This window comes from Arvicola amphibius, chromosome 18, assembly GCF_903992535.2.
Source record: "Arvicola amphibius chromosome 18, mArvAmp1.2, whole genome shotgun sequence".
Classification (NCBI taxonomy): Eukaryota; Metazoa; Chordata; class Mammalia; order Rodentia; family Cricetidae; genus Arvicola; species Arvicola amphibius.
In genome coordinates, this window is record NC_052064.1 from 22,155,246 (window position 1) to 22,179,633 (window position 24,388).

The 24,388-nt window shown below is 42.6% G+C and overlaps 1 protein-coding gene across 2 annotated transcripts in view; it reads left to right on the forward strand.

The window, feature by feature from the left end:
* Ercc5 (ERCC excision repair 5, endonuclease) overlaps positions 1–19,863 on the forward strand; it is a 32,907-nt gene extending 13,044 nt beyond the window's left edge. For both annotated transcript variants that reach the window (XM_038315503.1, XM_038315502.1), the window contains 9 exons: positions 1,375–1,582; positions 4,300–5,442; positions 8,989–9,233; positions 9,799–9,918; positions 10,039–10,252; positions 11,579–11,723; positions 16,120–16,320; positions 17,237–17,321; positions 19,153–19,863. In XM_038315503.1, the coding sequence (XP_038171431.1) occupies positions 1,375–1,582; positions 4,300–5,442; positions 8,989–9,233; positions 9,799–9,918; positions 10,039–10,252; positions 11,579–11,723; positions 16,120–16,320; positions 17,237–17,321; positions 19,153–19,722 (2,931 nt within the window). In that variant the 3' untranslated portion in view covers positions 19,723–19,863. The remainder of the gene's footprint in view (positions 1–1,374; positions 1,583–4,299; positions 5,443–8,988; positions 9,234–9,798; positions 9,919–10,038; positions 10,253–11,578; positions 11,724–16,119; positions 16,321–17,236; positions 17,322–19,152) is intronic.
* The last annotated feature ends 4,525 nt before the right edge of the window (positions 19,864–24,388 follow it).

The following is a 24,388-nucleotide window of genomic DNA, read 5'->3' on the forward strand; positions in this document are numbered from 1 at the left end:
ATAGAAATTATATTATTAGGATTTTGGTACAAGAAAGTTTATTTTTATTCCAAGGGAAAAGCAATCCAGACTCTATGTATCTTTCAGGCATGTGCTTTGAGGGGTTGTGAGGAATCTCTGAGTAGGACTCAGAAATAAGGTTTGAGTGGAAGGAGAAGGAAAGGAGAAAGACAGCCCCTCATGGTTTTCTCTTTTTCTCTCTGAAACCATGCTGTGGCTAAAGCTAGGGTGGTTCCATGAGAAGACGAATTCCAAGTACTCCAGGATGGACCTTGGGGCAGCTTATTGATTGTGCCCTTGTGGTGTTCACGAGAGAAGACCCATGTCCTGGTTGCAGGGATAATGAGATTAATAATGGACTCAGTTGTGTAAGCCCTGGCTGAGGTCTCCATGTGAGTCTGGCGTTGAAGTCTCAAGTCCGTCATTTACAGACTGGAGATAGAAAAATGTCTCATTGGAGTCTGGGAGAATAAATCAAGGTAGTTTGTATAAAAGCGCTTAGAATGTCCTCATTGGAAAAAGCTTTATACTTGTTAATTGTGATGATTAAAACCCCCGGTTGCTTTATTCTTTGTCGTTTGGGGACCAGGAACAGGGCTAGTGCTAGGCACTTTATTTGTATCTAGAAGATTGTGTTTCGCTGAACTACCATCACGCCACAGCCATGTAGTCTAGCTCAGCAAATGGTTTTTGAGTGATTAAGTAATAAAAAGATCCTTCATAGTTTCTTTGGTTTCTTTTGCTTAATTCATTTTGTTTCAAAGAATATTCTTTTCTTCTTCTTCTTCTTCTTCTTCTTCTTCTTCTTCTTCTTCTTCTTCTTCTTCTTCCTCTTCCTCTTCCTCTTCCTCTTCCTCCTCCTCCTCCTCCTCCTCCTCCTCCTCCTCCTTCTCCTCCTCCTTCTTTTCTTTGTTTTTCAAGATAGGGTTTCTCTGTGTATCTCTGGCTGTCCTGGGACTCACTCTATAAACCAGGCTGGCCTCGAACTCAGAGAGATTCACCTGCCTCTGCTTTCCTGACTGCTGGGATTAAAGGTATGTTTCACCACCACCCAGATATTTTTTTGATGGCTGTTATAATTCTATGTGTGCTAATTACAGTACTTGGGAGGCAGAGACAGGTGTATTTCTACAATTTCAAGGCCAGCTTGGTCTGTATAATAAGGTCCAGGCTAGCTTGGGCTATTTATTGAGAGACTGTCTCAAAAACAAACAAACAATAAAGAAAAACCAAAAGCAAAGGAAGTTACCCCTGGAATCCCACCTTTGTTTTCAAGTTTTATTTTTATGCTCAGAGGCTGTACCTTTTGGGGATGGGTTGGTGCGTGGTGGTGTTATCTGCGGAAAGCAACAATCTTGTTTATTTTATCCCTAGGAGTCTAATGACTTTTCACAGTACCAGCTGAAAGGTTTGCTTAAGAAGAACTACCTAAACCAGCACATAGAAAATGTCCAAAAGGAAATGAACCAGCAGCACTCAGGGCAAATCCAGAGGCAGTACGAAGATGAGGGGGGCTTTCTAAAGGAGGTGGAGTCAAGGAGAGTGGTCTCTGAAGATACCGCCCACTACATCTTGATAAAAGGTACCAGGCACCGTCCTTGGCTTGACAGCTTAAAGCGTCCTTGGCTTGACAGCTTAAAGCCACGGGATAGGGATGCAGTTTGCTCTTGACGTCATGCCGTCCCTGTCGTGATGAGAGGCTGCATCCTGTGCCAGTCAAAGCAGACACAGAGCATCTGAGGACTTCAATCAGGAGCACTGTGCTCTTCAGGCTCTTGGTGGGGCTTCTGCAGGTAGCTACAGCTGCCGTGTCTTATGCTTCTGATGGCCGTCCCATATGCAGAACATAGTATCTTGTAGTGTTACTTTCCATCCTCAGGCCCCTACAATCTTTTTATCCCACCCTCCCCCCTTTTGGGATGTGCTGTGTGCGTTGTATGAAACATTTATGGCTGCGCACTCGGCAGTTGCTTGTTCCAGAATTCTGCACCCTCTTCAGGGAGGAGCTTCTCTGGTCCAGGCTGGCAGCAACACTGGTTCTGAGGTACAAAGGTAGGAGTTTGGGAAGCAGTTGGATGACATGTTCAATTAGCAAAATAGCAGCCCTGCAGTTTTTCCTAGGGCAGTGACCTCTCTAGCCATGAGTTTTGACTGGGTCATACAGTCTCAGGCATGCCTTTCCTCCTGTGGAGTGGGCCACAAATCCAGTTGAGTCCTATGTTGATCGGCCCCAGAATATTCTCGACGCTGTTGCTCTAGCGGCACATCTGGTCTGTCAGGTCAGAACTGTAGCACACAGTGGTCACCACCAGCAAAGACCTGAAAACTCCCCACTCCCAGCAGCCTGCCTAGTTCCTTTCAGTTCTGTGGTAGCTGGGTACCAGGGAGGAGGCTTCCAGCTCATTTCCAACTTCTGCACCCTGTGCCCAGGGTGTGTAGTGTCTTTTGCAATTGGATTAGAGCAGTAGCAATGGCCTATCTTCTTGGGAGCTTCTCTGGGCTGTCTGATCAGAGACCCATAGGGAGTAACTTGCACATGGCACTGGGATTTTTGATCAGTGCCCATGGCTTCTAGGAGCAATATTGTCAGCTCACACAGGGCACTTCCATTCAAACTTTTTTTTTTAAATTGTGGTTTTTCATTTATACAGTGGTGCATTTCCACGTGGTTTTTGCATCTTTCCCTCCTATAATCTTCACCTTTCTTCCAACTCCTTCCCTAATTAAACCTTTCTGTCCCCAATATACCTCCTTCTCATATCATATGGAGAAACACTACTTTTAAAAAATGAGAGAAAATGAAGTAACACAATAAGCTTCAATCTTGGTGTAATAGGGAAGATAAAAGTCAAAATCATGGGAATTAGAAGCAGGCATGCCTTGACGTCCGGTTCTGACTCTTGATTTAAGCGAGTGTCCTTAGCTCTGTGAGCCTTTGCTTTTGTATCTCTGATACAGTGTTTGTGGGCCGTGTCAGGTCCTGTTTGTAAAGCATCCCGTATAGGGTGGCTTCTGCTATTTATATATTTATTATACACATTAGCTACTTAAGGTAGAGTTTTGGGCCCATTGATGGTAGAATGTCTGTAATATTTCCTCAGACTTTTTACCATTTTGTTTTTGTGATGGGTGCAAATGTAATATCTACTTTTGCTTTTGTTTGTTTGTTTGTTTTATTGGTTTTATTTGTTTTTTTTTTTTTCTGTATAACTTTGGAGCCTCTTCTAGAACTCATTCTATAGACCAGACTGGCCTCGAACCCACAGAGATCCACCTGCCTCTGCTTCCTGATTAAAGGCTGGGTTAAAGGCGGGTGCTACCACCGCCTGACTCTATGTACTTTATTTTTAAAAGATGTGAGAAGAAATACGTTACCTCAAAGTAATTTTTAAACTATGAAGTTAGCATTAGAAATAACAACAAGGAGCTTCAGAAATGGCTCAGCAGTTAAGCTCTCCTCTGCTCTTCCAGAGGAACCGGGTTCCAGGTCAACCACACAAGTGGCTCACAGGTGCCTGTAACTTCACCTCCAAAGGGTTCAGCATTTTCTTCTGATTTCCCCAAGCACCCACACATGTAGGGCATTCATTTACACAAACACGCACGCACACACATAAATTAAATAAAGAAATAAATGAGTCACAGTTTCTAAAGCCATGCTTGACTCTGAAGGCCATCCCCCACTGCCTCCTTACCCCACACTGCCAGTATTTTCAGTGACTCCATCATGTATATTGGTTTCTCTATTGTTGCTTCTCCTTAGGGGTATTGGATTATTTTTTTCATTTCAGATTTTATGATAAAGAACTTAGTTTCAAAAGCATATTTGAATTTGCTAGTATTTAAAGTAATAGGGAGAAAGATCATTTTACAAATTTAAATTCACATGTATGAGCACTAACACCAGGATTTAATTTTTTTTCTATAGAAACAAGTAAGAAATAATCTAAAATGGGATTTTGTTTTATGAAATAGATAAAAGTTTTTGTTTTACTTTTGGCTGTGTAATGTGGCAAAATAAAATTTTAAATCACAAAATAAAACCTTGGGTACTTTTTCGCTCTACGTCTGGGAAAAGACATTCATGATAAAGCCAGGGAAATCTTGATTAGGTAGTAGCAATTATATTTATCACTAATGGATTAGTTACTACAGAGCCAGCCACTTTAGAATTAATGAACAGATTTAATAAAAATGTATCACGATATTTATGATCCAGGATTCTCTTGTTCATCGTCCCAGAAATACATTGTCACACTGTGAACTGCATGGTGAGAGAATGCTTTAATTTTCTCTCAGGTATTCAAGCTAAGAAAGTCACGGATGCGGATTCAGAGGCTTCTCCTTCCTCCAGCAGAATGCACAGCATGTCCTTGGACCTGAAATCCTCACCCCATGAGAAAGTGAAGCCGGAGAAAGAGCCAGAGGCCGCACCTCCTTCTCCGAGGACTTTACTGGCTATGCAGGCAGCCATGCTGGGAAGTAGCTCAGAAGAGGAGCGAGAGAGTGGAGAGGGAAGGCCGCCTAGGGAGAGGAACTTGTGGGCCGCGGCAGATGTAGGCTCCGTATCACCGCGTACCCTTGCAGCTATTCAGAAAGCCCTGGATGATGACGAAGACGGGAAAATGTGTGATGGCGGCGATGAGCCCACAGGAGGGACAGAGGTGAGAGTGTTAGGCGATGATAAAGATGGGGAGGCGTGCGCCAGGAGTGATGAGCCGGCAGTGCGAACACTGCCTGGAAACGGGCCAGACCAGGGGCACAGTGATGGAGTTGTCGTAAGCGGTGGTGGCACGCCATTTGCCACAGTCCCTCCTGTACCCGCCGCGACTGGGGTAGAGGAGTGTGCAGCCAGCTGCGGTCATGAGAAAGAACAGACTGGCACAGCTCGTTCATTGAGTGCCGCTTGTCATCAAGCTGGTGAGTGCTGTGCTCCGGAAGAACAAATGTCACTTACTCCAGTGGTGAATGCAGCGTCCGAGAGAAGCAGTGGGGATGAGGTTGAGGGTAAGCAAGCTCCCCTCCCGTCAGCGCGCACGGAACTTCCATGCCGTGATGCCTCTGGGCGCCTCAGTGAAAGGAAACCGACCCTGGTCCCTCCAGTGAAAACATATTCTGATCAGAGGCTGGACACGTGCCTTGAAGGGCCCGAGCTTCAGGAAGGTCTCAACCCGCCCGAGATGAAATGCGTTTCCTCTGGCTTTTCAAGTGATGCTGAAACAGAGAGTGCACAAACCCCTGCTTCTAAACCATGCAGTACAGTTCACATCCCTTCAGAGGCAACGGGGGACTTAGAAAAGGCATTGTCTTCTGATGAACGTGGCGATTCCCTGAAAACCACCGAGCAAGGGGAGATGCCTGAACCTCCTGTCAGGGAGTTGATTTCAGTCCCAGAGCCCACGGAACCAGTGGAGATGGAGTCCGAAGAGAGCGAGTCTGATGGTAGGCACTCCTTTGAGGGAACGGAGTGGGAGGGCTTCATGTCTGTAGAGATCAGGAGACCCCGTGGTTCAGCCCTGTTTACGGCAGAGGGACCAGGGAAAAAGGAGAAATGAACGACCCAGGGTCACACAGCCAGGATGGGGATGCCCTGCTTTGCTGGGCTGGCCTTTGTATTTTTAAGATTTTATTTTATTTTGCATGTATGGATATTTCGCCTGTGTGTCTGTGCACATATGCATGCAGTGCCCATGAAGGCCAGAAGAGGGCACCAGATCTTCTGGAATTGGAGTTACACAGGGTTTTGAGCTGCTCTGGTCACTGGGGGCTTAATGCGGGATCTCTGCCAGAGCAGCAAATGTCAACTGATGAACGCCTTGGCAGCCTCTGTCCTTGGTATCGTTAAAGGAAAGGAGTGCCATGCTTGGGGAAAAGAAAGCTGAATTTAGAGGCCAGTATTTTGCCCCATTTGTTTGTGTGTTCCCTGTTTCTCTTTATCTTTGCTCCTTCTACCTCTTCTCCCTCCTCTCCTCCTTTCCATATCTCCCTCTCTCGGTCTCTCCCATGCACTCTTTCTATGCATATCTGTCTCTGTATTTTTGTGAAAACATATGCGAGTGATCTTCATTATTTATAGCTTATTTATTTGGGTAGTCTCTTACTTGCTAAAATTTGACTCCAGAGTCAAAGGCATGTTGGTGTTTCTTTATGGGCATTTGCTGGGAGCACAAGTCTGAATTACCATGCCTGGCTAGATTTCTACATTTTAGTTTCTCTGTTTGTCAGTTAGCAGAAAGGAATTTGGGGCCTATGAGAATATGCTGCACCCAAGCAAACTTCCTGCCATGTGTTTTTGCGTCCTCGATTGACCTCCGTCTGAGCAGAGGCCTACTGTGATAGTTGCCAAGTTTTGGTGATCAACTCCATCCTTTTTTAGGTGTTGATTAGTTGTAGTCTACTATAGGGAAGACCCTTTCCCTTCTCCCCTGTTGGTTGTTTTGGTTGTCATGTGGATTGCGGTATTCAGTTACAGTCCAATACTATAACACATTTGCTCAAAGCGTCCTCACTTTGGCTGGGGGAGTGGTGTCCCTCAAGCAAGCTCTTGCGACTTTCGCCAATTCCTAATTGTATTTTGATCATTTCTGTACTTCTGGCCAGGATGTTGAGGTTTTTCTTATACTGACTCTGCTACAACCCTGGTCTGGCATTTCTTCAGGGAGCCCTTGACTTAAAGCTTATCAGTCAGCACTGGCTTCTGGGTGAGCTCCTGAGTTCCTCAGCGATAGCTGGGAAGCATGCATATGTGTGTGTGTGTGTGTGTGTGTGTGCACTCCCACACATCCCCCAACCCCCCCACAGCACGAGCATGTGCATACTCACATGTGTATTTCTGTACCCATCCATTTTTAATATTGAAACCCACAAGTTTACGATTCCATTCTGACATTCTAGGGATTTATTCTCAACTCTACTTTCTTTTTGACTCCTCTTTGGCTCCAGCCACTTATGTCCTGACTTTCTACTAAAACACAGATTAGCAGGCCATGGCAGCCCACTCTCCTAAAGAGAAGGGAACCACTAAATATTTTCCAGAGAAAAGGGAAAACAGGCAAGGCAAGGAGGAGGGTGGAAACTGCTTCTTCCTCCCTGAGTTCATGGTGTGGTAGTATAAACAATATTTAGCCTCTAAGACTATTTATATGCTTGGATAACTACTCTCCTTTCTGAGTGTGTGTTTTTTTTTTTTCTTTTTCCTTTTATTGAAAATAGACCTTTTCTTTTTTCTTCTTTTTGGTTTTTCGAGACAGGATTTCTCTGTAGCTTTGGAGCCTGTCCTGGTACTAGCTCTTGTAGACCAGGCTGGCCTCGAACTCACAGAGATCCGCCTGACTCTGCCTCCCAAGTGCTGGGATTAAAAGTGTGTGCCACTACCACCCAGCCAAAAAAAAAAAATGGATCTTTTTCTTATACAATATATCCTATGTTTATAATGGAAATTGGTTGTAATTCTCTTTCTTTGTTGGGTCTTTATGTTGTTTTTGTATCGTAACCGTGGCCTCACAAAATGAATTGGCCAATGTTCCTCCTGTGTATAGTTTTTGGAATAATTTGAGAAATATTGATGTTAATTTTTCTTAGAAAGTCTGGGAGAATTCTGTGCTTAAAATCATTTGACCCTGGGATTTTTTTTTTTTTTTTGATTTGGAAGATTTTAATTACTTCTTCTATTTCAGGTTTAAATTGCTTATCCAGTCTTAATTTAACTTCAGTAAGTGGCACATGTTAGGAAATGTATCCATTTCTGTTACATTTTCTAATTTGGTTGGGTACAGGTTCTTATGATCCTCGATTTCCTTGGTGTCTGTTGTTATGTCCCCCTTTTCATTTCTGGTTCTATGTCTGTCTTGTTGCTTTTCCCCAAGAACCCACTCCTTGTTTCATTGATGCTCTGTGTTGTTCTCTTGGTTGCCTTCAGTTTCATTATTTCTTGCCATCTCCTTCTTTTGGGCATGCTCACTTATTTTTGTTCTAGATCTTTGGGTGTGCTGCCAGGTTGCTAGGATGAGAATATCTCCAGGTTTTTATGTAGGCACTTAGTGCTATGAACTTTCCTCTTAACACCACTTCCATCATGTCTCCTAAGTTTGGGGGTGCTGTGTATTCAAAAGGAAAACCATTGAATCCTATAAAGTCTTTAATTTCTTTATTTCTGTCTTGACCCATTTTCCATTCAGTAGAGCGCTGTTCAGTTTCCTTGAGTTTGTAAACATTGTGTTGTCTTTGTTGTTTATATCCTGCTTTAATCCATGGTAGTTTGATTGGATGTAGGGAGTTATTTCAGTTTTCTTGTATCTTGAGACTCCCTTAGTTCAATGAGGTTCTGAGAAGAACATATGTTATTGTGTTTGGGTTAAGCGTTCTATAAATATCTGTTAGGCCCATTTGGTTTATAGCATCTATTAGAGCCAGCATTCCTCTGTTTAGTTTTTGTCTGAATGATTCTAGTGATTTGAATGAAAATGGCCCCCGTAGGCTCATAGGAATGGCACTATTAGGAGGTGTGGCCTTTTTGCAGTAGGTGTGGTCTTGCTGGAGGAAGTATATCTCTGGGGGCGGGCTTTGAGGTTTCAGAAGCTCATGCCAGGTCCTCTGTCAGTCTCGCTTCCTGCTTCCTGCAGATCCAGATGTGAAGACCTGCTGTCAGCCTATCTGCTTCCCAGGCTTCCTTTCTGAATTTTAAAAACAGTATCAGTTTGCAGGACATAGCTAATATGCAAGTTTTTGAGAATTTGATTCCTACTTTCAGTGACCAAAAGCTGAGTAGATCAATTTGTCTGATTGAAAACACTTGTTTGGAAGTGCTAGGCGGGCATCTGTCATGCAGTGTGTTTAAGAATAACAAGTTAGTTGCATGTTTGAGGTTATAGTTAAATCCTTTCCTTTGGAGTCTCACATTTTCCCCAGCTTTTCAGAAAGTTCTGATGACGTCAGAATGATCCTAACCTTCTCATTGTAGATGAAATGACATCATTCTATTTTGGACAGGAAGTTTCATTGAGGTACAGAGTGTGGTCAGTGATGGTGAACTTCAAACAGAGTCACCAGAGACTTCCAAATCTCACTCTGAACAAGATGAAGAGGAACCAAGAGGAACCCCGCAGGAAGGAACCTCCAGGGACACAGAACTCCAGCAGGACAGCTCCGACAGCGAGGACGTGGCCAAAGAAGAGCACAAAAACTCTGACAGAGATGCCGAGAGCTCGCCTAATGAATGGCAAGATATTAATTTGGTAATCATGTGATACCATGTTTTAACTTAGTGCCGAGGAAGCCAAGCCTGTGGCTTTTGAGATTTTAAGAGTTATTGGATAAATATTTATTAGTTCTTAATTCATCTTCTTGTTACTCCTAGTTCCCTTTTGAAATGTTAGTTGTGAGCCAGGCGGTGGTGGCGTAACGCCTTTAATCCCAGCTCTGGCAGATCTCTGTGAGTTCGAGGCCAGCCTGGTCTACAGAGCTAGTTCCAGGACAGGCTCCAAAGCTACAGAGAAACCCTGTCTTGAAAAAAACAAACAAACAAATGAAAAAACAAACAAACCAAAAAAGAAAGAAAAGAAAAGAAGAAATAAAAAGAAATGTTAGTTGCTCCTGGGGTGGATAGGTTTCTCATATGATGTAGTGAGGTGACCGAAAGGGACAGTCTTTCCTCGAAATCCCAAGAGGGAAACACAGTAAGAAGCATCAGGTTACTGGTCATTTCTGCTAGAGGAAATGCAGGCTTTTTGGTTTCATGTAACAAATGATCATAATTGTATCGTAACTGGAATGAGCTGTGAATGGGAGCATTTTTTATAGGAGGAACTAGACATCCTGGAGAGCAACCTCTTGGCAGAGCAGAATTCACTGAAAGCTCAAAAACAGCAGCAAGAACGGATCGCTGCCTCGGTAACGGGCCAGATGTTTCTGGAAAGTCAGGTGAGCGTGACTCCAGGTTGGGCTTCTTGTCCTTCTGTGGGAAGGGCTGTGTGATAGCCTCGCACCCCTTGTGGACAAGGTCACCAGTGCATTTCCCATGGGTGGTTTCTCTTACTACAGGAGCTCCTGCGCCTGTTTGGCATCCCCTACATCCAGGCTCCCATGGAGGCAGAGGCGCAGTGTGCCATTCTTGACCTCACTGATCAGACTTCTGGGACCATCACTGATGATAGTGATATCTGGCTGTTTGGGGCCCGCCATGTCTATAAGAATTTCTTTAACAAAAACAAGTTCGTAGAGTACTACCAGTACGTGGACTTTCACAACCAGCTAGGTAAGGCTCAGAGTGTCGTAACTTCCCACAGTTCACCGTCCTGATTTGCCTCACGTGGTTTTTTCTTCTGAAGGAACTAATTTGATGCATGAATGGAAATGCGAAGTTATGGGATTTTAAAACTTGGATTTAAGAAGCCAAAACTCTAGTGTCTGTCTTGTAGTTAAATCATCTACAAGGTTAGTTGAGTTCCCTTACAGGGAATCAGAGATGCTCTCATAGGGTAGGGGATGGAGCCGTTGCTGCTCCTGATGTTGACCGCACCGTTCATCCATCCGTTCAGCTGGGAAATGCACACTGATTGACTCTCATGTGCCAGCCATCCTTGACAGTGGGCAAAGAGCAGAGAATGAAACAATCTAGTGGAAGGAAAAGATGCTGGCCATGTTTACAAGTCACAATGTGATGCTTAATGTGCACATAGGGTAAAAGATGCTGGCCATGTTTACAAGTCATCATGTGATGTTTGATGTGCACATAGGGTAAAAGATGCTGGCCATGTTTACAAGTCATCATGTGATGCTTGATGTGCACATAGGGTAATGATGTGCACATAGGGTAATGATGTGCACATAGGGTAATGATGTGCACATAGGGTAATGATGTGCACATAGGGTAATGATGTGCACATAGGGTAAAAGCAGCAGAAGAATGAGGAGCAGCTGTAGGAGAGCACATGATGTTCCCACAGAGGTGTCCTCAGGGAAAGCTTTGTTTGGGACAGCCTAGGGCAGGCTCCTTGAGAAAATATAGTCAACAAAGATGATGTCAGAGGGACTTAAAGATTTTCAAGGCCCTGAGGCAGAAGATTGCTTATATACCCATTCTAGGGAAGAAAGGAGGCCAGTGGGAATGGGGGAAGAGGGTGATATCAATAGTTACATCAGTGAGAAGAAACTGAAGCCTCGTAGTGTCTGGTGCAGCAGAGAAAACGGTGTTTGTGTCCTGATGAGGGATATGGGAAGAGGGCTTCTAGTTTCCCGTTTCTGAGCCAGTGGTAGAATGGAGTAGAGGAAGAGAGAGTGGAGTTGGGATGAGTTCATTCCGAGAGGCTCACTAGAGGCAATTGTTAATGGAATGCGTGTGCTTGTGGTCGGAGGGAGCAGGTTAGACAGCTAATGTAGAGGTGAGCATACATAGAGAACTTAAAACGAGAATGGTTAAAACTTGAAAATCTCAATATAATGATATTTAGCAAAGAAAACTCTTTTAAAATAAAACTTATGTCTTTGGATATTGGTTTATCATGCACAGTTTATATAATAAAATATTTATGATATATAACTTTTATAAAGTTATTGAATCTGTTTGTTGCTATTCATGCAGGACTGGACCGGAGCAAATTAATCAACTTGGCTTATCTACTGGGCAGCGATTATACCGAAGGGATCCCAACTGTGGGCTGTGTAACAGCCATGGAGATTCTCAATGAATTCCCTGGACGCGGCCTGGACCCGCTCTTAAAATTCTCGTAAGGCTTTTTTTTTTCATGTCTTTAATTCAGGTTATTTATATAAATTCTCAGAATAACAAGTGGATTTTTTTTAATAAGCTGAACTCTTACTGTATTGCCTAGACTGAGTTCAAACATGCAATCCTCCAGCCTCAGCTTCCTATATAGCTGTTACTGTAGGTGTATGCCACCACCCGGGGTTTCTGAAATCATAATGTCCCAGCCACCGTTCATTGAAGGAGCAGTGGGGACAGCGACTGTGGTTTCTAGGGCCCTTGTGAGTCTGTTTTCGTCTTATTCATGCCTGGCTTATCCTAGTCCAAGGACACAAAGCCAGTTCTGCAGCTCTCATTATTGTGTGAGCTGCCTCTGGATTCATTTAGATGTTTGTCGAGTAGCTGATACATCATATGCAGGACTCAGTGATGGGAAAGGTAAGTAGTTACAATCTACACCCTCAAGTTCCTTCTTAGACTGGGTAATGCAAAAGCAAATGAAATTGTTCAGTGTTACCAGTGTAATTGTTTACCACACGTTCAGTGTTATGAAAGAAGTCAAGGTTATTGGCAACAATCCTTTCCTATTCTATAGACTGCTGCTTTGTCAGAATGGCGGTGTCCTTTATCTACAGAAGCTTCTCAATGTCATGACATCATTGCTGTTGATCTTCATGCCTGTGATTTTGGTGCCCTGTTCAGAAAGCCTTTTCCTGTGCCAGTTCTAGGCTATTCCTTTTTCTCTTCTATCAGGTTCAGTGTATTTGGTTTTATGTTAAAGCCATTTAAAGTTGAGTTTTGTGCTGGGTAATAAATATGAATCTCTTTGAATTCTTCTACATGCAGACATCTAGTTTGACCAGCACCATTTATGGAAGATGCTTTTTTCCAGTGTGTATTTTTGCTTTGTTTATAAAAATCCAGGTGTCCATAGGTGTATGGATATATGTCTGGGTCTTCAGTCACACTCCATTGGTCAACATGTCTGTTTATCCCCACACCGTGTGGTTTTAATTACCACAGCTCTGTAGTGGAACTTGGAATCCAGGACGGTGAGACCTCCAGCAGTTCTTTTGTTCAGGATTTTTTTGCTTCCTGGGTTTTTGTGTTTCTATAAGAAGCAGAAAATTGTCCATCCAAGATCTGTGAAGAACTGTGTTGGAACTTTGAATGGGGTTGCATTGAATCTGTAGGTTGCTTTTGGTAAGATGACTGTTTGTTCTATGTTAATCCTACCAATCCATGAACATTGGAAATCTTTCTATCTTCTTATATCTTTAGTTTCTTTCTTCAAAGACTTGACATTTTTATCATATAAGTCTTTTGCTTGCTGGGTTAGAGTTACCCCAAGATATTTTATATTATTTGAGGCTATTGTGGAAGGTGTTATTTCCCATATTTCTTTCTCAGTCTGTTTGTCATTTGTATATAGGAAGGCTACTTATTTTTTTAAGTTAATCTTATATCCAGCCACTTTGCTGAAAGTGAATATCAGCTGTATGAGATCTCAAGTGGAATTTTTATGGTCATGTATATATACTATCATATCATCTACAAATTAAGATACTTTGATTTCTTCCTTTGTAATTTGTATACCATTGATCTCCTTGTTGTCTTATTGTTCTAGGAAAGACTTCAAGGACTATATTGAATAGGCCTAGAGACAGTAGACTGCCTTGTCTTGTTCTTAATTTTAGTTGAATTGCTTTGAGTTTCTCTTTATTTAATTCAATGTTGGTGATAGGTTAACTGTAAACTGCCTTTATTATTTTTAGGTATGTCCCTTGTATCCTTTATTATATTTAGGTATGCCCCTTGTATTTTTTATTTCTCCAGGGCTTTTATTGTGAAGGGGTGTTGAATTTTGTCAAAGTTTTTTTTCTGCTTCTGATAAAATGATCATATTTTTTCCTTTCATTTGTTTATATGGTGGATTACATTTATTGAGTTTTAGTATGTTGAATCATCCCTGCATCTCTGGAATGTAGTGTACCTAATCATGGTGGATGATCTTTTTTTTTTTTTTTTTTTTTTTTTTTTGGTTTTTTTTGAGACAGGGTTTCCCTGTAGTTTCTAGTTTTATCAGTGAATTATTCAGTTTCCCAGAGTTAGTAAGCTTTGTGTTGTTTCTGTTATTGATAATCTACTTTTAATCCTTGGTGGTCAGATAGGATGCAGGGTATTATTTGTTGTTGTTGTTGTTGTTTTTTATATTTGTTGAAACTTGCTTTGTGTCCTAGTATGTGGTCAACTTTGGAGAAAGTTCCATGAGCTGCTGGAAGAAGTATTCTTTTATGTTTGGGTAAAATATTCTGTAAATATTTGTTAGATCCATTTGGTCTATAAGTCAGTTATCACCAGCATTTCTCTGTTTAGTTTATGTCTAGATGTCTTGTCCTTTAGTGAGGGTCGGGAATCTCCAGCTGTCAGTGTGTGAGGGTCTACGTGTGAGTTAAACTGTAGTAGTGTTTCTTTTACAAAGGTGGGGCCTTGTGTTTAGGTTACGCATGTTAAGAATTTTGATCCGCGGCCGGGCGGCGGTGGCGCACGCCTTTAATCCCAGCACTCGGGAGGCAGAGGCAGGCGGATCTCTGAGTTCGAGGCCAGCCTGGTCTACAAGAGCTAGCTCCAGGACAGGCTCTAGAAACTACAGGGAAACCCTGTCTCGAAAAACAAAAAAACAAAACAACAACAACAAAAAACAACAACAACAAAAAAAAAACAAAAAAAAGAATTTTGATCCGCTTCAGCTGCGTTGCAGTGCCCAAGGCCTGCTGTGGAAGAGTTGCTGGTGCTAATGGAAACATACTGTCCTGGCTGTGATTGTGCTTTTACTTGTTAGTTTGAACTTAAAGACCATTCTGTCAGAGAAAATGGCTACACTAGCTTCCTCTATAGGTCCATTTGCTTGGAATATCTTTTTCCATTCCTTTACACTGTATCTATCCTTGATGTTAAGGTGTGTTTCTTGGAGGCAGCAGATAACCCGATCCTGCTCTTGCATCCGTCCTGTTAGTCTTTGTCTTTTTATTGGGGGAATTTAGAGCACTGATGTTGAGAGATATCAATGAGCAGTCTAAGCATCTGGGTTTCAGAAGGTTGTAATTCTAGGTGCTGATATCTGCGCTTATCTTTGTTGAGTATGTGTACTAAAAAAAAAAAGTCTTCAGAATAAAAGAAAGCATTGCTTCCCCTGCATTTTGTTACTGATGAAGACTGCTATTGGGGTTCCTGAACTCTAGATGGCACCCCGAGTCACTCACTGAGCCACTGCAGGCTGGAACCCAGTTCCTGGTACTAATAGTACGTGAAGAAGTGGAACTGAATGATTGGGTAGACGAGGAGCATGTTTTGACTCCCATAGTGTTTTCTACCAGTTTTCTGTTGGCACACTGTAGTTACCTACCTCAGACCTCGGTAGCCTCTACCAGCAGCGCGTGGTGGCTTTGTTCCTGACTCTGAAGCTTGCTCAGGGTTGGGAGTCTGTTGTTCCTGTTCCCTCCCCGTCGTGGAACAGCTCAAGGGCCGTCTGAATGTTTCACATCCCAGGCAGTGCACGGTCCGGTGAGAGACAGACAGAATGCTGACAGGCCTTTGATCCTCTCCACCTGGATCTCTGCCTGAGCACAGGCTCCTCAAGGCGCGGTGGCTATAGAGATAGGAAGTGGACAGGCTTGTCTCAGGCTCCACGGCCATCACTTCCTGATTATTACCTAAAGTCATAGCCGTGGGACTAACCTCACTTCTTGATAGGAGTGTTAAAAAAAAACAAAAAAACAAACCAAAACAAAAAAGTGACTTTCTTTAACTTGTCATAGTAAATTAACATTAAGATGGAAAAATTTAAAAATGCTCTTAATTTAAAAAATCTAAACTAACAGGCTATTTTTGCTTAGAGTATTGCCCAGTACACCGGAGAACAATAGTTCTTGCTACTATTTATAGTTTAAAAAACCTACGCTCTTTCTGCACATAACCCCCCTGTCTGTCCTATCCTACTTTGTGTGGGTTGGTATCTGCATTAAAACAGCCATTGTGTTCTTGACTATCTTGGGTCCACTACACCATCCATTTCCCTGACGAGAGGCGTGGAGAGTTGTAGCTTTGTGCTGCTGTGCTTGGAGCGGAGCTCCGGGTGTTTGTCATCTGACAGATCAGCCCCACTCACGAAGTCGTGAGACAAGGTGCTTCTGTGTGAGTCACGTCCTCTTCTGAGAGGTCAGGGACGGACACGACACATGAAATCCTTAATATGGTGTAAGATCTACAGCATGTAGCTTAGTATTCTTTACCACATACCTGTGCTGGAATTAGTACTTGGAATTGCATTTTAGAGCTTTACATTTAGCTCTTCCTCTCCAGTGTGGCAACTGTTCCGTCTCCCTGCCTCGTAAATAATTGCTTCCGTTCTCGTACAGAGAGTGGTGGCATGAAGCTCAGAACAGCAAGAAGGTCGCGGCCAATCCCCACGACACCAAAGTGAAGAAGAAGTTGCGGAAGTTGCAGCTGACACCTGGCTTCCCCAACCCTGCTGTGGCGGATGCTTACCTGAAGCCTGTGGTGGACGAGTCCAGGGGGTCGTTTCTGTGGGGCAAGCCTGACGTGGACAAGATTAGAGAATATCCTTTCTTAGCCGGGCGGTGGTGGTGCACGCCTTTAATCCCAGCACTCGGGAGGCAGAGGCAGGCGGATCTCTGTGAGTTCGAGGCCAGCCTGGTCTACAAGAGCTAGTTCCAGGACAGGCTCTAAAAAAGCTGCAGAGAAACCCTGTCTCGAAAAACCAAAAAAAAAAAAAAAAAAAGAGAATATCCTTTCTTAACATTTATGGGAATATTAAGCCAAAAGTTTGCTGGGTTTTAAATGTAAGGGACAGGAACTTAGCTCCTAGCTTTGTTGTTTTTTTTTTTTTTTCTTCAGTGTCCCATTTATCTGAGGCCCTATTCCTTCTTTCCCTCTTTAGTTTTACTGAGATTTCTTTTTTCTTTTTCTTTTTTTTATTCTGGGGAATGAGCTCAAGGCTTCATGCATATGAGACAATTGTCCTTCAGTAAGAATCTTAATTTGAAACAAGCAGCTACAGCGTGCACGACATGACCACATGTTTACGATGAAGTATTCTGAAAAAATATGGAAGATTACTGGCTTTGCAATTCTGTGCATTTAAATAATAATTTGGATGGCGGTTTCAACACCTATGATAGACTTAACCCAAGTACAACTTCCTTTCTTAAACAAGTATGTAAGATAGCCACTCCTTTGCTTTTATTCTAGGTTAGCCATGCTCTGTAGCGAGGAGTCTATGATGTCCTAGTATAAATCTTTGAGTGTCTTCTGCCTTAGGAGATTGACCAGAACATGCTGCAAGATGATCTTGTCTGAGTGGCTTATTTTGCCAGCCTCTTATCTGACCACTTCGGTCTTTATAACTATGATTTTCCCCGGGGATACAGAGAGTGGCATCAATGGTTGACTTTTTGGATCTTGTTAAGTCTTGTTAAAAAGAAAAAAAAATCTGTAAATCTTAACTACCAACACATTTTGTCAGAGATACTTTGGTTGGAACAGGACGAAGACAGATGAATCCCTTTTTCCAGTGCTCAAGCAACTGAATGTCCAGCAGGTAACCGGACTTTCTTTACGTCCTGAGTGACGACTGCAGTTGGTAGGGCGGTTGCTGTTCATGTCCAGTTAACTCTTATTTCAGGGCAAGTAGCCAAAGGTTTGGAATGCTGACGTCTTAAAGAACACAGACTAAAACATAAAGAAAAAATTGGGCCCTGAATCCAGTTTTTAATATCACTGTTAACCCTGCAGTGTCCTTTATTTATGCTGACTTTGAAAAAGTTCTAGTCTAATAAATGGTTTCCTATGAAGATGCTTGAGATGAAATGTATGACTTCTCTGGAGCTGTGTTCAGTTTTTAAAAGCCCAGGAAGTAGTCACTCCAAAACAATGCTAATCATTCAATATTCTTCAAACACTAACATTTCAAGTTACAACTTAGGGTCTGGTCTTTCTATTAGCATTTCTGCAAGAGAGGTTTTGTAGGAGGAAAGATGCCCTTTTCTGTGGCCTTCAGTGTCTATGATTTTCTTACCCGCGTGTCTTGCTCACATCGGATAAGCCTTCCTTCATCTCAGAAGCCACTCATAAAACATACATGTAAATAGGAACGAAACTACAGTTTTTAGGATAGTGAAAAAGATTCCCGTTAAGTTTGGGTAATTTAGGGGAAAAAATCAATACAACTGATTTTCAGTTCCCTCTTGTTTACCTGATGGCTTTTACCTACCAGAGATAGAAGCTCATTAAGAATGAGAATATTTGCTAGTGACTGGTTATTCCGTAATTTCAGACAAATGCCATTGTAATATATTTCCCTTTCCATTATTCATTTTTTTCTCCCTAAAATTAGAAAGTAAGAATAATAGATTAAAACTGCTACCTCTCTCCTAATAGTTGTTGACATGGGTTTATTTTTCCCTTGTTTCTCATGTTAATCTGCTCCTCCAGATAAATGCCTATTTTTTAAAAAAAAAAATTTATTTGTTATACAATATTGTGTCTGTGTGTATGCCTGCAGGCCAGAAGAGGGCACCAGATCTCATTACAGATGGTTGTGAGCCACCATATGGTTGCTGGGAATTGAACTCAGGACCTTTGGAAGAGCAGGCAATGCTCTTAACCGCTGAGCCATCTCTCCAGCCCCCTAAAAAATGCCTCTTGATAGAGTGGGTCTCTCCTTCCTCCTGACTCATCAGCATTCACCTTCCGTGGATTGCATTGCTTTTCACAGTTTTGGGGGATCAGCGTATTCTCCACGAAGGAGTTCATATTGGCTGTGTTTCTTTGGGGGATTTTAGTTTTTTGGGTAATTATGAATAATGCTGTTATATACACACACTAGGTTTAAGAGTATCTTTTCAGCCGGGCGTGGTGGCGCATGCCTTTAATCCCAGCACTAGGCAGAAGCAGGTGGATCTCTGTGAGTTTGAGGCCAGCTTGATCTACAAAGCGAGTTCTAGGACAGCCAGAGCTATTACACAGAGAAGCCCTGTCTCAGAAAAACCAAAAAAGAAAAAAAAAAAAAAAGAAACAAGACAAAACAAAAAAACGATATCTTCTTAACAGTGGACTTCTGTTTCCTGTGGCTTTTGATGGTGCCTAATTTGTCCCTTGAAGACACTGTATGATGCTAATGTTCTTAAGAGAAAAGCATTGGATGACTTAGACATTGACTCTGAAATTCTGTTGCTGCCAGAGAAGAGGATACTGTTGTTATAAAACAAAGCAAACCAAAACAAAACCCAAACAACCCCACAGAGGTAGATTGGCAGGCCATGAATCGAATTCTTAGAACTAGTAATTCAATCTGAGTGATCAGAGTTGAACTTATTGCTTTGGTCTAGAAACTACTCACTAATCGGATTCATCATTTTATTTTATTTTAGACCCAGCTACGAATTGATTCCTTTTTTAGATTAGCTCAACAGGAAAAACAAGATGCCAAACACATAAAGAGCCAGAGGCTGAACAGAGCTGTGACATGCATGCTGAGGAAAGGAAGGGAAGAGGCAGCTGGCGAGCTGGAGAAAGAGATTGGCACCCCGGATAAGGCAAAAGGAAACCCCCCCAAAAGAAGCCTGACGAGCCCAAGAGAGACATCAGACCCCAAAAGAAGGAGGTCTTCAGGAAGTGGTGGGTTTCTGGGGGACCCGTACCTCTCAGAGTCATCCGGGGATTCAGGTGAGGATGCAGAGAGTTCATCTGAGATGCACGCCCAGCAAAGAAGAACAGCTGAGTCACCAAAAGCCCGCCACTCGGATTTGCCCAGTGTGGAGAGAGATGCTCACGGAAGGGATGTGTCTGCTGTGTCCACTAGCAGCTCCAGTGAGGACGATGGGGACAAAGTCAAGGCAGCCCTAGTGACTGCTAGACCTGTGTTTGGGAAGAAAAGAAGGAAGCTAAGGAGAAGGAAAGGAAAGTCTAATTTAAAAAAAGTCAGCACTTTGGAAGGGTAATGTTCGCAATGAATATGTGTTGAGAGCATGAGATTAAATCTATTTGTACAATCTCCATTTTGAATGTGTAGTTTTTATTTTATATTTTGGTTTCTAAAGTTTATTTAAAAAATTAAAGAACAGAAAAACCTTACATGAAAATGTCTGTGTTAGTGTCTACATTATTATCTACAAACAACATGGAAACATGGTATGTTTTGGTCAATCTGTAGCGTACAGTTATAGTGGGAGCCAGACTAGTTCATCTGGTTCACCGCTACAGGGATAGACATGTTACTGTCCCTGTGGCTAGACCTTTAAAATGCACATCTGCAGGTCACTTGGAACAGTTCCAGAGTGGTTCCTTAACACAGATACAGTCAATATTGCTAATGTGTAGAGAATAGTACAGGCCTGTGGATCAGTGTTCATAAATATTCCATGCTTTTTGACTTATTTTTTTATTTCACAAATATTCTTTAGTAAGAGGTTCACAATTTAAATAGTTTTAAATATTTTGGATGATTCCAGTCCTCATGAACTGCAGACCCCGGGTGGGGCTCTGCTCTGGAATTCCTCCAAGAGTCAAGTGCCTGACGACAGTCAGGGGCAAAGCATATGGTTTTAAGGCATGGATATGATACCATGCTCAGCCTGGGCACTGGGGTGGGGGTGGGGAAGAGAAGGCCCTTGGTCCTGCCTCAGTGAGATGATGAGACAGACTTAGTTCACTTCCCAGGGGAGGCCTTAACCTCTCTGAAGAGTGGATGGGGGGGGGGTGAGGTAAAAGATGGGGGAGCGGGAGGAAAGGAGGGAGGGGAAATTGCGATTGGTATGTATAAAGTAAATAAATAAAGCACGGATACTAAACTGGACAGACAGTGTTTCGGTGTGCTACAATTTTCCTGGCATTTTCTGCTTTAACATTGTTTCTATGATCTTACCATGTCTGAAGCGTTGAGACCACATAAAGGAAAAGATTTATATCAATGGATGCTCTCTCAATATGTATTCCTTCTGACTCAGACCCAGATGAGAAGGAAAATATCCTTACTTTTCCATTCACAATATGACAGTTGCAACAACCCAGTGATTCTCTGCCTCCCAGTGTTACTCCAAGGCAGATAGGAGGAGAAAGCCTCATCCTTGGATGGTGGAGGAACACTGTGTGCTCTTAGAAAGTTAATACTAAAACAATTCAAAGGTGCTTTTTTAAAAATATTTATTCATTATTTATACAATATTGTGTCTGTGTGTATACCTGCAGGCCAGAAGAGGGCACCAGATCTCATTACAGATGGTTGTGAGCCACCATGTGGTTGCTGGGAATTGAACTCAGGACCTTTGGAAGAGCAGGCAATGCTCTTAACCACTGAGCCATCTCTCCAGCCCCCAAAGGTGCTTTTTTTTTTCTTATGAAATATATTAATGTGTTCAAGACAATAAGAAAAACGATGTGCTATTTAGAACGATTTGGTATATCTTAGTTAGGATCATGACCATATACTTTATAAAGTAACTTTTTAGCTCAATTTTTTTCTTTAGCTTTAACTGCATTTTACTGTTAAAGCAATATATTCAGTCCTTTATTTTATCATCTTAAACAGTTCTTTTAAAGTCTGTCTGTGTCACCTATGAGCTCATGCTATTTCTTAGTTTTCCTTGTAAACTGTGACCTCTGGGCTCACTATGTGAAATGCTGAAGAACCTTTTCTGGCAGTTTCTCCAGAAGGTCTATTGAGAGGCAGCAGTGCTTCCATGGTTCAGGTCTGGTTTGAAGGCTTGCTAAGCCTTGTGCTTCTTTTTTCCCCCTTTATTCCTAGGAAATGGCTTCCAGGAGAACCTACCAGAAGCTTGGGTGTTTCTCTTCTCCTTTTTGCCTTTAGTTAGTGTAAAATCAACACTGAGCATGTCTGTGGCCACCCATTTCTGGAACCTTGGGCTTTCAGTTCCTGGCTACTTTACCAGCCCTAAATATTGTTTTGTCTCTCCAGTTCTGTGAGATTGCCCAGAGGTGTCTGTGTGTACTGGTGTGTTGTCCTTTTTCTAGTTTGTCAGCCTTTTTATTACACCAGAATAGGATTTAATGTTTCCTTACCAATACGATAAATGCTTAAAGGAAGCAGAGGACTTCTTTAATATATTGGTGTGTATGTTTGACTGAGTTTTGTGTGAGTGCAGAAGCCCAAGGGGGACAAGTAGAGGGCACTGGAACTGGGCTATGAGCCACCATGTGGGTACTGGGAGCTGAACCCTGATCATCTACAAGACCAGCAGCATCTCTCAATTGCTGAGCCATCTCTTCTGCTCCAGGAAGGATTTGCTTTATTTAAGATTTTGAGGAGAAGCTGGGCGGTGGTGGCGCACGCCTTTAATCCCAGCACTCGGGAGGCAGAGGCAGGCGGATCTCTGAGTTCGAGGCCAGCCTGGTCTACAAGAGCTAGTTCCAGGACAGGCTCTAGAAACTACAGGGAAACCCTGTCTCGAAAAACCAAAAAAAAAAAAAAAAAAAAAAAAGATTTTGAGGAGATACAGTGTAGTAGGAAGGCTGCTTGTTGGTTTCCTGGCCATCTAGACTCCTGAAATAATCACACAGAAACTATATTATTTAAATCACTGCTTGGCTGATTAGCTCTAGCTTCTTATTGGCTAGCTCTTACATCTTAATTTAACCTGTTTCTCTTAATTTGTGTATCGCCACGTGGCTGTGGCTTACCAGCAAGTTTCCATCCGGTGTCTCACATCTTTCTCTGGCGGCTCCATGGAGTTTCTCTGATGCCTCCATCTTTCTCCCAGCATTCAGTTTAGTTTTCCCCACCTAGCTCTGTTCCCCTATAGTTCTGCTATAGGCCCAAAGCAGTTTCTTTATTAACCCATGGTATTCACAGCATACAGAGGGGAATCCCACATCAATACAGTCTATCACGGGGGGCGGGGGGTAGGCCTGGTGGCAAGAGGTTGCTCACATCTGGGCTGGTGAGCAAACTGGATTTCAGGTTGGGCTGTAAACTTCAAGTCCTACTTCTCAGTGGCTTACTTCTTCCAATGGAGACCCATCTCTGAAATGTTTCACAACTTCCTCAAATGGCTGGGGGCCAAATGTTCAAACATGAGCATCCGTGTGTGTGTGTGTGTGTGTGTATGTAACAATGCTTTCCTAATAGAGACAGATTCCTTACAGAAAGGCATAGCTGAAGGCATCCGTCTCCATGAACTCCTCAGTGTAATAAATGACTATTGTCATGTTGGTTAACATAATTGGTTGTGGAGTTTTGGATCTTGTAAATCTTAGCACTGGGGACCTCATGATCTTTCAAATAACTCTGAAAGAGGTAAATAATTCTTATTTGTCAAATCATTATTCATGCTTGTTTTAAACAGAGTCAAAAAGAGAGTATGTCCTCTGACAAAAATCAACTGCCTTTGCATAGCAGTGTGAATTCCTCAGGGTTTTGGAATTCCAGGAATGTTTTACCTATAATATTTATTCCCCCAATACATCTTACGTGCTTTTTATGTTCCTGTTTTACAAATGAGATAAGCTGAGAAATATAAGAAGTAAATGGCCCCAAGTCAGAAGTGGTTATTGACCTGAATAACGAAAACTGGGCTTTTGGATGCCTAGACCTATCCTGTATACGAAATGACCTGAGTTCTGCTCTGTGTACATCACAGTCTAAAAGTATTTCTTAGAAGCTGTACTCACATTTCTGAGTGTGCAGTCTTGCTTGGCTTTGATTCCTCCTGCAACACGATGAAAGGGAATTTATACGAGCCCCAAGGTACATGCCTCTGTGCTGGCATATAGATGCTCAGAGAACCATATCCCAGCCTGCTTATTCAGCCTCGGGGAGAAGGAAGCCTGGTCTTCTGATTCTTGGGTACAGAACAATGCTATACACATGCTGATGCAGTTGTTGGATTCTAAAATCTGTGTTCACACCCAGATAGGTGACTTAAAACCTGCACGGTCTCTATAGGGCATTGCAGCCACAGAGTCTTAGAATAACTCTTGGCACCTGAATGGAAAGCTTAGTTTGCTTCTGCTTGCGTAGGTAGCCGACATCCTCATTGCAGATGTGGTGTGTATTCACGATCGCTCGCTGTATTCCCCAGGTGTCCTTCTTCAGCCTTTGCTTTCTGGGCTTTGCAACGTCACTGTTGTGCAACCAGAGCACAGAAGCTGCAGCTGTTGGGCCCTAATCCCTTCAGCTTGGTCTTGTTGCCAGGGTATACAGTAGCGAACCACGAGCTCTGGGGACAGCCTGGGACATTTTCAGAGGCTTCAGCTGCAAATCACAAGTTGTGGATGGCTCTATTTCACCTTCTGTAAACTCAGCTGACACTTAGGTATGTCCAGCCTTAACACTGACTAAATACTCACTCTAGGCAAATAGGTATAATAAAGACTGTCTCCTTTAATGAGAGAAATGGAAAACTTGGTGGGGGTGGGAAGTCTTGCTTTTCTTTTAGCTGTGTTTGATCTTGATTTTATTTAACATTCGTGTTTGTTGTCTATTAACCATAGGGAAGTAATTTGGCTTTCAACTTGCAGGGGCATGCAGCAAAGAAAAAGATGGTAACTGGGAAAAGTATGTGGGATCTTTGGAAGAAAGGATGGAAATGTTGGGATTATTTGTCCTGTGACATTAAATTGAGAAGTAGACACAGCTAATTGTTTTCAGAG